Source organism: Ursus maritimus, unplaced genomic scaffold (assembly GCF_017311325.1).
Source record: "Ursus maritimus isolate PB19 unplaced genomic scaffold, ASM1731132v1 scaffold_1, whole genome shotgun sequence".
NCBI lineage: Eukaryota > Metazoa > Chordata > Mammalia > Carnivora > Ursidae > Ursus > Ursus maritimus.
In genome coordinates, this window is record NW_024423343.1 from 86,392,539 (window position 1) to 86,412,329 (window position 19,791).

The 19,791-nt window shown below is 33.3% G+C and overlaps 1 protein-coding gene across 1 annotated transcript in view; it reads left to right on the forward strand.

The window, feature by feature from the left end:
• The window catches only part of LRP1B (LDL receptor related protein 1B), a 1,456,161-nt gene that overhangs the window by 1,341,560 nt on the left and 94,810 nt on the right, over positions 1-19,791 (forward strand). The window contains exons 74-76 of the mRNA XM_008695867.2: positions 1,043-1,182; positions 4,915-5,034; positions 6,649-6,890. Of these exons, the coding sequence (XP_008694089.2) occupies positions 1,043-1,182; positions 4,915-5,034; positions 6,649-6,890 (502 nt within the window). The remainder of the gene's footprint in view (positions 1-1,042; positions 1,183-4,914; positions 5,035-6,648; positions 6,891-19,791) is intronic.

Sequence of the window (19,791 nt, forward strand, 5' to 3'; positions counted from 1 at the left end):
AAGACATCATTGTTTATTTCAGTTGAAGTGTGGTGATACTTGAGTTATTAGACCTTGGTTATTTTTGTGTTTAATGTTTGATATCTAATTTTTCGTATTAAGAAAAAAAAACCAAATTTATGACTCTAAATTCAGATTACTTATAAAAGTCATAAAATACTTCCTTTATAGAGTCTTTCACTTTTTCTCATTTATGCATCAGAGCTGTTCCTCACTGGGTTGATGAAGCATTACCCCCCACAATATGGCGACATGTACCTCAACTGAGGTATAATTTCACGGTGTACTTTAATTAATTACGAAATAGTCAAGAGTCAGTGGGGATTAATAATGGTTACAATTCTGATGATCAAAGTTTTCATATTCCAAAATAATTTGATATATGTAAGTAAAATAAAGCTAATCAACATCATTTTTATAATAATGTTCCTCTCATTTATCTGCATTCTAAAATGTTTTCTGGAATGGGAGATAAAGCTATAAAATTGCAACTATTATGCTGGGAATGACAAATAACAAACGGTCTGTCCTAACTTGTGTAACAGCCATGACCACTGGAGCATGTTGCTCCTCATATATATTTCCAAACTAAAAAAGTTTAAGAAATGATAATTTAGCCTACTTGTTTGAGTAACACAGTAGTACCCTTTATTGAATTCCTGAACACTAAACTTAGGTTAGCAATTAATGCCCACATCTCTAGGTAGCTTCTAGGAAACCTTTTGGTTCCTAGAGAAGGATGTAGTACTCATACATCATACCATCGTAATGATAGCCTGTCATTAGAAACATCGACTCTCTTCTACAAAGTGATCTTCAATAACAGCTGTAAATATCAGCTCTGAGCAGTTTGGTCTAAACTATGTTCAATGTAAATGAGCTCAGTTTTTTATCTGCTTCTATATTTTTATAAGAAATGATGACTTATAAAGAGAGAAGATCATAGTCTTGTAAATTCAAAGAGTTATCTATGGAATAATAAATATAATTTCAAATTAAGAAAAAAGGTAAACTCCCACTTCAGGAATTAGAATTATATTAGTTTTGATGGTATTGAATATACCTGTGAAGATAATGTGAATCCATGTGGAGATGATGCATATTGTAATCAAATAAAAACATCTGTTTTTTGTCGCTGTAAGCCTGGATTTCAGAGAAACATGAAAAACAGACAGTGTGAAGGTATAGTACATTTCCTCAACAGCTTGCTCTTAAATCTTTAGGTTATAAAAGACTCACAAGGCTGTTAAATTGTGAGATGACATGGGATTGATTTTCATCAGATTGGTGTGTATCTACGGGATACCGTTTTACCTACAAGAGTGAAAGTCCCCGGGGTCAAGAGCCTGTTTGTTTGTACGGCTAAGCTAACCATCTCTGAGGCTACAAAGCCTTTTCTATAGCAGATTCAGACCTGCAGGAATTTCATTGTACTGTTACAACTCTGTTTTGAAATGCAAATGACAAAATTGCTGGTTCAGGAACTATTGGAGAATTAGAGGCACTTCATGAAAGAACATGTTTATGATGACCCATTTCTCTTGAGTTGTGGCATTTGCGGTACTGCAATAGGTAATTCACTTTTAGAGAACTGTGGGCTTTTGTCCTAACACCATGTCTCAAACAGTGCTTTATATTATCAAGAGTGCCTTCGAAAATTCAAAGACAGGATCTGAATAAATCTGTGTCAACTTACTGAAGATCATTTAAAAATTGGGCATGGTAGGATAGCCAGGTTCTCATAATAAATTATAGGTAAATATAACATACATCGGGGCTTTAACTAGAAAGCCATAAAATACAGCCAGTTTCTCCATTAAAATTGGTATTATTGTGGGGCACCTTGGTGGCTCAGTCGTTAAGCGTCTGCCTTCTGCTGAGGGCATGATCCCAGGGTCCTGGGATGGAGCCCCACATTGGGCTCCCTGCTCTGCTGGGAGCCTGCTTCTTCCTCTCCCACTCCCTCTGCTTGTGTTCCCTCTCTCACTGGCTAGCTCTCTCTCTGTCAAATAAATAAATAAAATTCTTTAAAATGAATAAATAAATAAATAAATAAATAAATAAATAAATAAATAAAATTGGTATAATTGTGATTAGAGCCAAACCTAAGTTGTCTAAATCTGGCTTGTCTAGGGTAAATTCAAGTTGTAAAATGCTTTCACCTACCAGCTTCCTTCTCTGCTGTCCATGTTATTCTTGGGTAAAGAAAAGTGATTTTTGCATTGTGTCAATCAAAATAATATTATTGAAATGAATTAATTATATTCACCCAAAAAAGAAAGAAGTGTGGCCCTGTCATATTTATGTACACTTTGAATTATATACTTGTTTGAATTATTCATGGCATTTTATTTGTCCATTAACATGGAACACTGAAAACTGACAGCTTGGGTTTTCTCTATTTTTTTAAGATTTATTTACTTATTTTAGAGAGAAAGAGCGGGGGAAGGGCAGAGGGAGGAAAATAGAGAGAATCTTAAGCAGACTCCCTGCTGAGCATGGAGTCCAGCCTCAGGACCCTGAGATCAGGACCTGAGCCAAAATCAAGTGTCAGACGCTCAACCTACTGAGCCACCCAGGTGCCCCTAGGTTTTCTCTATTTTAATTTAAAAAGCAAATTATTTCCAAGGCTAGATTATTTATTTCTTCCCCAGAAACTCTCTATCAATTGTATATAAACACACACACATACATACACACAACCAATTCAAAATTTTAATTTCAAATAACATTAATTTTCTAATATTTATTTGTAAATAATGGGCTCTATTTCCTGTATTTACTTACTAAATTTAAAACTCTTATCTCAAAATTGTCTGTATTTTTAATTACATTCTATGGCAAATAAAAGCTGCAGCTTCACTCTTCATTTTAAACTACTACAAATCCAGGATTTTTGTTGTGCAAATTAGTAACTTCTGCACTCCAATAAAATTTGTATCCTTATTAAAGGAAGTTTTGATAGTAAGGAAAAGCAATTTGATTTGGTATGGAGGAAGGGAAAGACATTACTTTGATTCATAATTCAAAGAATTCAAATGTGTTTGTGCTTTTCCTATATATAGCTCAGAAAGAGAATAAGAAATCACTATGTGATGTTAGAGCCAAAATACTTTAATTAGAATATATAAAGGGAAGATAAATTATAGAAAATAGCAGCAGAGAAGTAGAAATGGATTAAGAGTTGTTGTGTGCTAGGCACTGTCCTAGGTACTGGACATGTGTGAGATTCTTCCACCCCCTATGAAAGCTCATAGTATCAACGTGTGTGTGTGTGTGTGTGTGTGTGTGTGTGTGTATACATATATACTTTTTCTTTTAAAGTAATCTCTCTGCCCAACGTGGGACTTAAACACACAACCCTGAGATCAAGAGTCACATACTCTACCAACTGAGCGAGCCGGACACCCTGACATTAGTATAGAAATGAAGAGAAAATGGTGATTCTGGCTAATATGGGGCCATGTGAGGGAGCCGAAATTTTATCAAATCATGTAGATTTTTGCTAATTTTGATTCCACATCAAAGGAAAATGAAAGAATCAAATAACATCCTGTTCAAAGTTACAGGTGTCAAACAAATCAAATACATTTATTGTAATACTTTTTTGATGGCCAAGTGCTGGTAAGATATATTTTGCTGTGTCCCTGGTATAGTATTCGCTAACAATACAGCTTTCTTTATCTCTTTGCCCTATATTTCAATCAAACACAGAAATGAATTATCATGACAATGCCCAAGTTCAGCTTGGAGAAAGTATCATAGTAGAGACACAGAATCAGAAAGCCTGAATTTGAGCCTTGCCACTCTTATTCAAGTGTCCCTGGGAAAGTCCTGATCTCTACTACCGAGGCTTTGGAACACTGTTGAGAGCTAAATGAAAGATAATTATTATTGTGTGCTTATGCTTAAATTTTCTAATTGGAAAGAAGGATGTATCTCACAGATTTATTACATAATTAGGGCAACATGATAAAAAGAGCAGAAGAATTAAGCTGACTGAAAGTAGACAGAGAAAGCAGTAATTCACCAGAATCACCTGACGTCGTTGCTGGCTCTGCTTAAGCCATTAAAATTAGAGGCATGTGCTAAGCCACAGAATATTGTCTGTGACTTATTTACTTATTACTTATGATTTACATGTATTTATTTATTTGTAGACATTCAGGGTTTTGTTGCTGTTGTTTATTTCATGTAGCCCTTCTTGTAACATAACTTGATATATCTGAAGCCAGAAGTGCGTTACAGGCGTATCTGTATCTTAACTTTTTTTTGCCAGGAATTGTATAACATGCAGGCAATAAAACATTAATAATAATTTATGCCCTCCAGGGGCTGACAGTCAAGTAGGAGATATGAGTATATGACCACATATAGGAAACATCGTATGTACAGTGCTGTCAGAGAGAAACACCCAGAGAGCAAACAGCAGAGAAACTATGGGATGGATGTTCATTGGTGGAGAAAAAGAAAGGTTTCACTTCAGGTGGATCTTGAGAGATGAGTAAAAATTCTCTATGTCAAGGTGGGCAAGGGGATTTTAGAACATTATATGATATGTACAAAGGTATGGAAGTAGGTAATCAGGAGCAGTCTTAAAAGGAAACCCAAGAAGTGTTTGAGTGAATGAAAATATTAGGGAAGTTTGAAAGGGCTATTTCAATATGTTAAGTGGATTAAAAAGCAATGTACAAACAATTGATGAATTATTACAATGAAACTATTGTAAAAAATTGTTATGGCCAGAAAATATGACACAGCAAATCACATACTTGAGAGTTTTAAAAAGACAATAAAAGAAATAGAAATAAGAAGTTGAAGGAAGAAAAATAAATTTGTCTTTTTTTAAATGTGGAAAGAATGGAAGCACTATTTGAGGGTACGATGATGCTATTTTGAGCTCTTCTCTTCTAGATCTTAATGAATGTTTGGTGTTTGGCACATGTTCCCACCAATGTATAAATATAGAAGGGTCATATAAATGTGTGTGTGACCAGAATTTTCAGGAAAGGAATAACACCTGCATAGCAAAAGGTAAGTTTATAACAATTATTTCAAATGCTATTGTAACTGCTATAAATATCTTATAGGGAAAACGACATTTCATATTATATTTTAGCAATAACTCCATGCCTGAAAATACAAACAAATCTTTTTTTAATATTGGCTAATTTGCCGAGTTGGTTTGTTATCATTCTTAATGTAATCTGGGATGGTTTATAGACGTGATTGTCAAATACATGGTTACTGTTAAAATCACTTTTGTGTTTGAAAAATCTGTCAGAAGGAGGGAAAAGTTTACAAGCCAAGGTAATAGAATATAAACTATATTTCTTTATGACCTTCTCTCAGTCTATTTGAGAAATATTATTATACCAATGAATAAAAATAACAGGTTAAGGTTGGCATTTTAAGGAGAATGGAATTTTGAGTAAAAATTTAAAAGATTTTAAAATAAAATTACGCCTTAATTCAGACCTCCTTTACTTAGGAATATCATTTTAAACTTAAAAAAACAGGTATTTGGGACTTTTTCAGGTATGAATTTTCATGCTCTGGTTTTTACTAAATAATTTGTAACAAGTATTGTTAGTTATAATAGGGCATGATTGGACAATGTTAATAAAACAGTTATTACAGGTAGAAAACAACATGGTATAGTGGATTAAGTATGGGCTGGAGAGGTAATTGTACTTGAATTTTAACCCTAACATTGACTCTTTCTGATTTGTGGCCTTGGGGAAGTTACTAAATTCTCTAAGCCTCAGTTCCTCATCTGTAAAATGGAAAGATGAATCCCTACTTTCCATAAGAGGAGGAGATAAATTATGAAAGTTTTAGCACAGTGCCTGCCATAGAGTAGATAAACATAACCAAGTGAGAACCATTAAACCTGTAGGGCTGAACTATACTTCATAATCTGGGTTTTTTAAATTTTTTGCAGATAGTGTATATGCAATTCAATCTTTATGGTTTCATTAATATTTTAATTCATATATTCAGAATTCACTTTAGGGTTTTACTTGTTTCAATATGCAAATGACTTTAGTATTGTATTGTAGGTATCAAAACTTCAGACTACAGGGATCCACTAGCAAGATCCTAATATTGGTATTTTGATAATTTAATGTAGTAAATATTGATAACTTTTTTATAATAAAAATAAAAGAATATTTGAGATATATGAATATTAGAAGAAGACTCTCCCCCTCTTAATTTTCATTTCTTAACCTAAGAAAATGATGACTCAGATGCATAAACTGAATGCTCAGGAATGTTTGAGGCTTAATGAGTCCACAATATAGCATCTGAATATTGAGGATCAAAGCACTAGAACATAATGTATTGCAATTTATCAAATAGAATTCCCTCCTTATGAAAAGGATATCTACTACAAATACCTAATTTCTAGCCATAAGGTAAGCTTTGCCCTGGGAAAACCTACATCAATAGCTCTTAGAAATGTTTAGGTGAATGTGTATTAGAAATCAGTCATGAAGATTATAACATGATATAAATTGGGTTGATGTTTATTGAGCAAGAAACTGTGTTAAGAATAAAAATTCAAGATAATTTAAAAGTACAATTACTGCGTTTACATTAGTTGAAATTTACTTTATTTTTGTATTTTATTATAATAATCTCCAGGCTCTGAAGATCAAGTTCTCTACATTGCTAATGACACTGATATCCTGGGTTTTATATATCCATTCAACTACAGTGGCGATCATCAACAAATTTCTCATATTGAACATAATTCAAGGATAACAGGGATGGATGTATATTATCAAAGAGATATGATTATTTGGAGTACTCAGTTTAATCCAGGCGGAATTTTCTACAAAATGATCCATGGCAGAGAAAAAAGGCAAGCAAACAGTGGCTTGATTGTAAGTAAATAACATTGACTATTGGAAGGCTCATACTTTTCCACCTCCCTGGTTTTTTTAATCTACCAATTACAATATCTGGTTATAGGAGGTAATTAATATATTCAGTTATTTCTCCCAATATTCTCCCTATACCCAAATCAAACATTTCCCTATTCATTTATTTTCATAGCTGCATATAATTCAATTGCATGATATTATGTTTTCCTTTAAGTTCATTTGCTTTAGCTATGTAAGAATGGTAATGAATAATACCTAATATTTCTAGTACACTTTATATTTTGTATTATTTAACATTATATTATGAATCAGAGTTTTTTTTCATCATGGGATGAGATTTGGAAGCATTACTTTGTTTTCATGTTAGAAAATGAACTGTCAAAATATGCAGGGAATATTAGTTCATTTTTAACAATATCAGAAATATACCTGTCTTCTAGGGCAAGAGATCAACTCAGTTGTGTAACCATTTCTTCTGACTCCTGATAACTATATTTCAGGGAACATCCAAAACAGAGCAATACTGTTTGCTGATGTGTGATGGACATGTTGATTATCATGGTTATTCCTTTTGAGAAAAATAAACTAGAGCATTTGTTTAGATTTCTGGTTGTAGACTATCCTTTTTTGTTTTAGGGCATGTCAATTTATTGTGTATTTTATATTTTGAGGTAACCTGGAAGAAAAATGACAGATAAATACTTATTTTTATAAGTCCTGGCCCATTCCCATACAACCAAAAAGTCAAGTGCTATCACAGTAGGATATAATTGAAGCTTTGTATTTGCAAAGAATCAGAGGTACCTATCTGGAAGTCCTTACTATCTTTTGCAGTGGTATCTACCATAAAGATTCAAACTGCATGAATACCATTTGATAGAAATCTGGAACACATTTTTATCAGGTAGATAGGAATAATCTGGTTTTAATGAAGTTATATTGCCTTTCCAATCCAGATTAGATTAAATTAACTGTGAGTAAAAAATCCATATATATCAAAGTTGCTTCTTCAACTCCTCCTCCGCCAAACACAGTGTTATACAATACCTTTAAATTCTATTAAGAACAGTTCTAGGAGGCAGCCAAAAAATTTAGTAGATCCCTCTGCCTTCCTTCACTTACTCTCTTGCTATCAGACCTAAAAGCTGGTTCAGTCTTGGCTAGCTTTAGCTTGCTTTATCTGTAAAACACAAGTCTGTTTTGCAAAAGCATTGGTCCTATGGTACCATTTCACCTGTTATTAATGAAGTGAAAAGGGTATGTACTGTGGAGTTACGTTGGGTTTTAATCTTGTTCCTATTGCTTACTAGCCTCTTAGCTGCTCTGCCCTATTTCATGAGGTTTTAGTGAGGAATATATACATACTGTATGTATGTTAGTGTTAATAGTTCTTGGCACGTAAGAAATACTCAATAGATGCTTGCTACTAACAGGGTGATGATGATGGTGATGCTTCTGATGATGACGATGATGACGATGATGGCATTGATGATGATGATTGACAAGATGTTCTTCTCTAAGATGCATATAATCACATGAAAATTATTTGCAACTTACTTTTGTCTGAATTTTATTTTCTAAAAATACATATTTAATTTGATATAATTTCTTAAGTGAAAATTATTTGATAATTATTTTAGTTTTGTCCTGGGGGAGATTAATAATTAATATATAATCAGTATCTTCTAGTGAACAGAGCTTATTGCAGACCCGGAGCCAAAATTGCTTAGTTTGATAACTAAGTTTTTATTCTTATACATAGAAATATATAAATATGTATGTTTTATTTGTGTATTATATATTTATTTACCTGTATATATCTTACATATTTTAAAGATTTTTTTTATTTGTTTATTTGAGAGAGAGAGAGAGCATGAGCCGGGGCAAGGGTAGAGGGAGAGGGAGAAGCAGACTCTCCACTGAGCAAGGACCCTGAAGCAGGACTAGATCCCAGGACCCCATGATCATGACCTGAGAGCCCAAGGCAGAAGCTTATCTGACTGAGCCACTCAGGCTTCCCCTTATATATTTTAATTTTTAATTTTATAACTGTGCTATAGAAATTTTGTAAATGATGGCAAAGCTTAGCCTTTTCCTAATAGGATATGAAACTTCATTTTGTCTTTTTTTTTAATTTAAATTCAATTAGCCAAGGTAATGGTAGTCATTACGTGTGTTTTATCTTCTAGACTTCGTTTCTCTCTTTCCNNNNCTTCAGACTTACTCATAACTAACAGTATTCACTAGGAAGAAAGTGAGTAACACTAGGGTACAGTTTCTAGGATTCCATCATAGCTAATTAAATGTCATGATTATAAGGTTGGAACCTCTGAGCCATGAGTTTTAGGACCATGTCCTCAGCCATTGAGCATTCCATAGAAATTTCAATCAATGCATTGCAAACAAAACAAAACTTAAGGCTATACAGATAAAGTCAATTATTTAACTTTGCTTCCTAAATCTTTTTGTAATCCTGATTCCTCAATATTATAAATATGGAATAAGTCCATTCTTGCATTCTTAATTTAATAAATAATGTGCATTCTTAAATGATTAAATGACTCATCTATGGCCATGCAGCTGTAATGTAACCAAATTTAGACTTTAACTTGAGAGAATGGTTACATCTCTGAGTCTCAACTTACTTATCTGAAAACAACTATCATTTTGAAGTAGAAAATTTCTAAAGACCCTTCCAGATAGTAAATATATACGATTTCCAAAAGATGTGTGACATAGTTTATGTCTATCTAGTTGTTTACCTGCACAATTTGTATTTATTCCTCAGAAATCCAGCTTATATATAAAGATCTGATTTTTTTTACCCGCCTGAATTACTCTGCCATGAATTATATCTGCTTTTTTATCAGTCACCATCTAGTCATCCAGTAGTTTAATGAGCATGCGATCTATTTCATCTTCTAAGTTTTGACACAAACAATAAATGATACTGACCTGTGAATTCCCCACTCTTGGGAAAATAAAATTCAAGATTTTTCCCTGAGCTGAATATGGAACATCGGTTTCTATCTCTGAATTAGGGGTGAAAGAAAGAAAAATACAAAAATCAAACTATGGATACTTTAGTTAAAACCCCATTATCAGTGAACCAAATGAAAGAAGTTAGCCATGCGATTAACAGGATGTCTTGAAAGCATATTTAGAGATACGGAAAATATTGGAATATTTCCATCTCAGTAAAATGTAAGAAACACGTTGTATCAGAAATCACAAGAATATTACTCAGACAACTAAATGTTAACTGAAGTCCATTCCAAAGGAAGGTAATTTTCAATATGATCTTTTTTTGGAAGTCGTGAAGGGAATACTCTCTGTAATCTGTGAAAATGGCTTGAATACTAATTATGATTATAAATTTAAATTTCAAATGCAGTCTATGTTATTTATAGATAGATATGCTTATGATTTTCTAGCTCCCTGGGCTATACAAAATGGATGGATTTTTTTTTCCTTTAAGAAAATTAAATAATTTAAAACTTAAAAGGCTGACATGATTCAATCTATATGTAAAGCATAATGAGATTTCTGAATTTGAATTTTAGTAGTCAGAACAGAATATGATAGCATTATGCAACAATTGTACATACTTTCTGGCAATTTATCATTTCTAGTATGAAATGCTGTACAGGAAAGTACGTGATGACAAGCACTAAAGTAGGTCAATGCTTAGAGAAATGCAAATGATTTTAAAAACACAGATTAGATTTTTACCATTAAACAGCTAAATATTCCCAAGCAAAACAAATGGTTTTTCTGATCTACCTAATTTTGAGAAGTGAATATGAGGTACCATTTTTGGCATATTCTCTATTATGCAAAAGAGGATTTCAGAATGAACATGCTAATAGTTTTATTCATTAATAATCATATCTTTTCTTCAATAAGTTGATTAGGCAATTATTTTTCCCTGAAAGCTTTTAAGAAAATATCCAACTAAGTTTTATTTAATAGGTTCCATCTTTAATTGTGTCTTAGCTATATACCTCAAACACCAATATATGGGTTTATGTGTACATCACACACACACGCACACATACATACACACATGCATACACAAGTGCATAGGTATGCATATGTGCTCACAAATAAGTTTATGTGTGTATATGTGTGTACACAAGTTTTAACAAAAAACAAAGTCTTGTTTTAGGACATTGGAATACTAGTAGAAATTGATAGTTTCTTTTTTCAGTTTTTGATTTATTTTCTTTATTATTATAAATTTATGGTAATCATTATAACTTTACCTTGAAATTGTCTATACTTGTTTCTCAAGAATACTTTTCAAACCATCTGAGTTTATTCAAACTATTTAACAATTACAATCATTTATCATGATTTCTTTGGAGGAAATCTAAAACTATCAAATCATTAAATTATTGCCATTTCGTGACTTGATTATTGCTGATTGCATAAGACAAACGTTCAACAATATATGCTGATTGGTGTTAAATGGTTCTGGAACAGTTGTGATCAATATTCAAAATTTTACTGAACATCAATCTTATAGGACTGTATAAAACATGACTCCACAATTAATAATTCTGAGGATATTTTTGAACATATTGTATAGCATTTTAAGGTAAACCAGTCAAGTTTTTCATTCATACTCAAAGCTTTATTTAAGGAGTTCTGTTTGTTAGGTTTAGTGTTGGATTCCTAGGATACAAAATAATAACAGAGTCTTAGTCTCATGAAGCTTTTATTCTGGGGAACAAAGACAAAGTCAAGTAAATTCATAATTAAATAAATAACAAAAATTCCAATTTTGAAAATTATATTGGAGGAAATACATAATGGACCAAGAAAGAAAAACTCAGGTGTTGTAAGACTTCTTTGAATAGGATGATCCATGAAGGCCCATTGAAAGAGATTTGAGCGAAGACCTAAAAGATGAGGAGGAAGTAATGTCATCTTATTTATGTCTAAGACAACTATTTTACTTTAATGTAGAGAATGGATTTGGGGGTGGGGGAAAGCTGGAACAGAAAAAGACCACATAGGAGGATTGTGCTCCAAGTTGGTGCAAAAATAGTGGTAGGTTGCAATATTATAGTCTCAGTGAAATGGAAGGAAGTGAGTAGAAGTTTATCAAACAAAGCTTGCAAATAGAATGAATGTACAAAATGAGTATAGGAAGGACTCAAGACCTAGATTTTACAACTTGATTGATAGTGAAAGTGGTAAATTGTGGGTTCAGTTTCAGTCATGTTAAGTCCGAGATCCAAGTGAAGGGTTGTAAGAGAGCCAAGTGAGTTGTCAAATAGACAGTGGTGTACTCAAAGCTTGATCTTAGTCTCTGGTTTGGAGAAATATTTTAAGGAATAGAAGAATAGAGGATATATCTAGAGCCATGAAGCCTGGTTAGATTACCAAGAAGAGAGTACAGGTGAAGTAAAGAAGCACTGGAACCAAGCTCTGAAGCCAGATTAAAATGACGACAGTGAGTGGGAAGTGCATTAGGAGAATAGAAGTGAGTGTAGTGTCACAGAAACTAAGGTAGGAGACTATTTTGAGAAAGAGATTGAGGTTATATTTCTAGCACTGCAAAAGATCAAGTAAATAAGGACAAAGAAGTGTTCAATAAGTTTTGTGACAGATATTAATTAAGGACCTTGACAAACGCTGAGAGTCACAGAGGAAGCAGACATCAGAGAACACTCAGTGGTTCTACATCAGTGGTCCTCAACTGAGGATGATCTCCCACCTCAGGGGACATTTGGCAATGTCTGGAGATATTTTTTATTGCCACAACTGAAGAGTGCTGCTGGCATTTGGTGAGTGTAGTAGAAGCCAGGGAGGCTGCTTAACACTCTATAGTACACAGGCTAGTTCCTCACAACAGGGTGTTATCCTGACTGAAATGTCAATGGTTGAGAAACCGTTCTCTACTTGGAGATATCAGTCTCTCCAGCCAAACCTAAGCAGATCTTTTATGTTTGTTACATCATTTTATATAATAATAGCCCTGAAATAGAAAATGATTCTAAGATGAATCACCAATATAGTTATTCTTTTATTGGTCTCTTACTTTTTTTCTCACATGAGTCTTTTTTGCTACATCATTTTCTCCTTTTCTCTGAATATTAGAATGCCTGTAGGCCCCGACCTTGATCCTTTTTTTTTTCTACCTTTTCTCACTTCCTTATAGAGTTTATATGATTTAATGGTTTAACACATACCCACATGTTAACAACTACCAGATTGCTATCAGGCTCTGTTCAACTGCTTACTTTGCTTTTTCTTTTGGAATTTTTTAAAAAATTATTTATTTATTTATTTATTTATTTATTTATTTATTTATTTATTTTAGAAAGAGAGAGCACACTTGAGTAGGGGGAGGGGCAGAGGGAGAGAATCTTCAAGCAGAAGATTCCCCGGGGATAGGGAGCTGGAGGATTTTTAAAAATGTTCCCAAAGTAACATGCCTAAAAATAAACTTCTCATTATTCACAAAATCTATGTCCCCAATCTCATTTAATGCCAAATCTACTTTCCAGGTGCTCAAAGTAGAAATCTTGGAGTTACGAGGTGCCCAGATGGCTCAGTCAGTTAAGTGGTTGACTCCTGGTTTTGGTTCAGGTCATGATCTCAGGGTGGTGAGATTGAACCCTGCATGGGGTTCTGCATTCAGCAGGGAATCTGCTTCAGGATTCTCTCACCCTCTGCCCCTCCACCCCCAAAATAAATAAATAAATCTTTTTTAAAATCTTGGAGTTGCTATTGATCCTCCTTCTTTAATAATTCCCAAATCAGGCAATCCTATTGAATGTACCTTCAACATATGCTAGGAGTTAACTACCTTACATCAGCTTGACTTTAAGTACCTACCTTTGAACCATCATCATCTTTCTTCTGACTTAATGCGGTAGCCTCCTAACTGGTCTTCTTGCTTTCCTTCTTACCACACCATCACCAGAATGCACCTTCTAAGACATAAATTAGATCACATGACATCTCTGATCAAAGATACCTAGTGGTTCTCCATTGCAAAAGACAAATTTCTCATGTGTTACAAGGGTTTAAAAGAACTGGTCTCCTCTCTGACTTCATCTCCTATTAATTTCTCCAGGGATACTTTGGTATTTGTAAAACCCATTAGTACCTACTAATGCAAGGCCTTTCCTGAAATGTTCTCTTGGCCTAAGTGTTCTTTAGCCAGGTATCCCACATGGCTCAATTCCTAAACTTCTTCAAGAATTTGCTCAAATGCCATCTTCTGAATACATAATGTATTGATAATTGCAATCTATTTTCCCACTCCCACCCTGGATCCTCAACACACTACTCTTTTTTTTTTTTCACTCTCTTAGTGCATATCTTTGTTGAACTGCTATATAATTTACTTACCTATTATGTCTATTATCTACTCTGTACCTTACCTTGCTGTAAGTAAATTCCTATGGCAGGTATTTTTGCTGTTTTGGCTACTACTATATGTAATCCTAACATATAGAACAGGATCTGTCATAGGGTAGATACATAATATTTTTGAAGAGTTACAAGCAATAAATTAATTGAAAATCTTTGGTATAAGTGGCAGTAGTATATTGATCTTGAAAGTCATACTTTACATGTTATTCTCCTCATTCTTGTTATTCAATTCATCACAAGATCAAATATTTTTATCTCCAGATATATCCCATTTTTATCCACTTTTGTCTCACAAAAACTTAGATTACAATTCCACATTTTCCTTTCTGAAGACCATTCAGTAAGCATCCTCTGATTATCCAGTATCCACTTCTGGTCCCCAGTCCTAAGCCATTCTCCACACTATAGCCAAAATAATTTTAAAACATTAATATAATCATCATATCTCCCTCACATAAATCCTTCCAATGGATTTCCATTGAAAACTCATTGGTTTATAAGCCTCTTCATGATAATTCAGTCTCTTCTTACCTCACACCCTTCCCATTTCCTTACACACCTATGAACATTCACATATATACTCACAAACACACATTTTTTCCTAGCCCTAAATACACCATATTTAATTTCCAGGAATGCAACTTCATTCCAGAATTCAAGCATGCTCTTTCCTCTGCTTCTCTTAATTATCCTGGTGATCAGAAGCTCTTTTATTAAGAAGACATCACTTTCATTATTATTGCTATCATTAACATTGATATTAGACATTATAGATCTTAGCCTACATAATGTGTTTTCGAGTCTTTCAAAATTAAACAAACTGTTACTGTTTGAAGGGACAGGCTCAGAGAAAGAGTGACTCTCATCTAAAGAGTATAAATTGAATGCCCAGGAAGTATCCTTCAAGGTGCCTTCATTATTATTCCAGGTTCTCTTTAGACTTGGAAACTGGAATGTTAGTTTGTCTAGGGAGCAATAAGACAGTAGGAAACTAATTTTAATGAAGCTAGCCAGAATATGATGTATAAAACTCAGCATTATGTATATTTACACACACACACACACACACACACACACACACATATTTATAATCTGAATATATTTGGTGTAGGAGATACATTGAACTGCAAAAGCCCAATGTATCTGTTCAAGTATATAACATACAGTGTTATATAAGCTTCAGGTATACAATATCATGAATGATTCAACAATTCTGTACATTATTCAGTGCTCATCACATGACAAGTAAACTTTTAATCCTCTTCACCTATTTCACCCACCGCCCCACTTCTCCTCTAGCAACCACAACGTTGCTTTCTATATTTAAGAATTTTTTTTCGTATCTTTTCTTTTTTCGATTGTTTTGTTTCTTAAATTTTACATATGAGTGGAAATCTTATGGTATTTTTTTTTCTCTGACTTATGTCACTTAGCATTATATCCTCTAGATCCATCCACATTGTTGCAAATGGCAAGATTTCATTCTTTTTTATACCATTGTATATTCCATTGTAATATTCCATTGTATATACACACCACATCTTTATCCATTCATCCATGGGTGGGCACTTAGGTTGCTTCCATATCTTGGTTATTGTAATAATGCTGCAATAAACATAGGGGCACATTTTTGAATTAGTTTTAGATTTATTTCAGTATATACCCACTAGTGGAATTACTAGATCATATAGTAATTCTATTTTTAATTTTTTGAGGAACCTCCATATTGTTTTCTGCAATAGCTGCACCAGTGTGCATTCCCACCAATGGTGCAGGAGAGTTCTGTTTTCTCCACATCCTCACCAATACTTGTTATTTCTTATGTTATTTATCTTAGCCATTCTGACAGGCATGAGGTGATATTGTGATTTTGATTTGCATTTTCCTGATGATTAGTGATGTTGAGCATTTTTTCATGTCTCTGTTGGCCACCTGTATGTCTTCTTTGGAAACGTGGCTTTCCATGTCCTCTACCCATTTTTTAATTGGATTATTTGGGGTTTGGGTGTTGAACTGTGTAAGTTCCTTATACAAAAGCTCGTTATAAGAGCCAAATTTGTACATAATTATATACATATACTTATGCATACACATATACCTATCTGCTACATATATTGAATATTTCTGTTCATCCGCAAGATGCTTACTTAATGATTCTGGAGACAGTATCAACATTTATTTGCTTCTGTGACTTTTATGTGTTTATTGCTATCTTAACTCCCCTTCTTATTGATACATAATTTATACGATAAGATCTACTTCTTTTTTCTCTTTAAGGCATGGACTGCAAACTAGCTTTATGGGTAAGATAAATGAGTGAAACAGATTTGACATGACATTAGGGACCCAGGTAAAAGAGACAAACTCAACACATGGTCCATTAAGTCAGGGGGCAGCAGCTGATTGATTCTGTTGTTCTGGAATGTTGCCCTGCTTTTTATGTACTATCTTCTATATCCTTAATTTTTAAGAAAAAAACAACTTGATTTTTTTATGTCATTGGTTTTTGATATAATGTTCAATGATTCATTAGTAAATGCTAAAAAATAACTTGATCTTAAGGTGATATCTTAATTTTAAAATTAAAATATACCTAAAAGTTATATTTACTTGGACTTAAATTTAGTCCTCAATCTACCATCTTGCAATCTCTACTTTCCGATAGCTCTGCTTTCCACCTCAAGTGTTATGCTTGTGTAAATCGTAAATGTCAGCAGACACCTTTATTCCTTAATTCTAGGTCACTCACATAGGGGATGATATTAAAATTGTTCCCATAAGTACCAAAAAATTTTTCACATACTAATGCATGAAAATTCACTATTAGCATTAGATACATCCTTAAAGCTATGTAAAATGTAGGGCTTACATAGAATGGATAATATTTTAAACTGTTATGTGATTTAATGTTTAGAATCTGAAGGATTTACGGATCATCTAATCCAAAGCCTTATTTTACATATCACATAATTTTTGGAGAAACTAGGATTAGGTTTTACATCAAGTTTCTGATTCCAAATTTAATGTGCTTTTTAATCTTCCATATCTTTTTTTTTTTTTTACCTGATAATGTGAAGAAGGTTTTGAGATCCAGTTTTGCTCTTTTTTTTTTTTTTTTTTTGGAGGGCGGGTGGTAAATGATGAATAAGTTTAAAGAACACTGAGTATGCTAAAAAAAAAAAAAAAAAAGATAAAGTCACATACAATATTGAGTCTATAGTCCAAAGACAAATGTGGTCTTTTTGGAAATTGTCCAAGAATTACATACTTTTATTTAGTTTCTTCCACCCTCCCCCAAGAGGAGTTTGTGCCGGGTGGACATGGTCTTAATGTAGATAAATACAGGTTTAAAATTATTCAGATTGAAACAATCTGTTCTTCAGAATAAATCGTAGATAGAAGGCAGGGATTTCCTTCCTGAATTGTTTTTGGAACTCTTACATATTCTAGCTCCAAAAATAACTTTTTCTTAGTTTTTTTTGGATTTCCTGATTGCTATATGAGTTTCTGGATTGAAATAATATATAGCTACATATCTTACAATATTATTAAGTCATATAATTTAGTAATGTTCAGAACTTGCATAGTCATTATTTTACTTCTATTTCCTGGCTTATGAGAATTTAATCTTGATTCATATATTGTGGACCAGAAGTGTAAATAGCCTTTTCATTTAGTGTGATATACATCACACACACACTACACACACACACACACACACACACACTTTAAAGTCGCTTTACATCTTTGTTTTAATAGCATTACATTACAGGATAATTAACTTTAGTAAAATGAACCAAATTTTCTTTCCTTAGATGAAAAAAATAACCCATAGATAAAATATGTGACTACTTCAATCTACCTTTGTATTAACTGTATTTTCTTAAAGTATATTGCTAACTACAGGAATTAAAAAAAATAATAAAAGAGGACAGCATTTCCATGGTTCAAATGCTTGAAGTCCCATTTCATAGGTTTTCCTCTTCCCTTGATTTAAGTCAAATGTCTCCAGTGACTTATATCTTTAGTTTCCTAAAGCTGGAATTGTGACAGATACCTTACAATCCACAGCTGTAAAGGATTAGTAGTTTAAAGTAGTAACCTCTAATTTTGTTACAATCAACCTGCCACTTTTTCTGTAAGATTTAAGTGTTTCATTCATCGAACTAATATATCTCCACAAGGAAGAATGCCTCAGGCTTCAAAACTTTGGCTGTGTATTTAGATAGCTTATTAGGAAAGAAATCATCTGTCTGGAGAAAGCAGTCAAAATGTGTCTTCCACTTTGCGCAACAATATGAGCAACGCCTTTTGTTGTCAGGGTAACTGCATGCCTTTAGAGTCTCTTCAACATGACATATTTCTTAGTGCCTCCAGCTTATAGGTAGACCTCTCTGCCTAGTGAGCTAGTCAAAGGGGCAGTGAGAGTTTTGTATTTTCTTCTTCTTTTGAATTTGATGTTTGTTTGTTTTGTTTTGTTTTTCGCCTCTTTGGAAGCGAATGGCTTAGCTTTCCCATTTCTGTTGTCCTGTGTCTGACTCCATTCCACTCCCAGAATCTCAGTTTACTTTTACTGTGTTTGCCCACTTTCTGTATTCACCTTTTTGATTCTGAACCTCTCCACAAATTGTCAAGATCCAACAGGAATTTTTACCTTCCATTCCCTAGCCAACATCCATCTATACTAGAATCCCCTTTATATGGCTAACACTATTCACAATCCTGGTCAAGCTGTGGGCAATAGAAAGGGATTATTTCATTCCTATGGAACTCATTATAAAGGGTGATTTCCTAACTCGGCCATAGTTTCCTTGACAATAGGAGCATCCTGTTGCTTTCTTGTTATTGTTCTTTTTCTGTTCAGTTCTTCTCTCTTCAATGTTGAGAATCATTGAGCATTCAGTATGTTGTGAAATCAATGAAGATGAACATCTGGTAACATATTCACCCTGATGCCATTAATCTCTGAGAATCATCTTGTCATTGATGATTTATGCCGATAGGTTGAATTTATTGGGTGTGACGTCTTTTACCCCATATTCTAACTACTTTAGTTGATACTGGAATGACGTTAGGGATTCTTTGATCAGGGAACCAGAGAATAAATATATAGATTTAAATGACTCCATCAGTATCTCTTTGTGCTTAGCATTGGAAAGTAACATTTTTCCTTTTCCCTAAGCCATATTTTTTACCCCAGTAATGTGACATAAATTTGATTTATCCTCCTAGAATTTGCCATTAGTAGAATCTTCACCAGCCTGCTTAGCTGACAAAGTATCACTTAATCAAACTTCTGAATGTTTTATGAAAATAAAGAATTTGGGTTTTTAATTCTCCATAATACAGGTGTAGAGGTATAGAATGGAATGATAATCAGACATTTTTTTTTAGAATGTGTAAAACAAAACGAAAATCCTAAATTCAAAAAAGTGGAACTTTGCATGGAATATGTTCTATTTTAGCAAGGATACTATTAGGATAGGAAGTCATATGTATATATTTACAT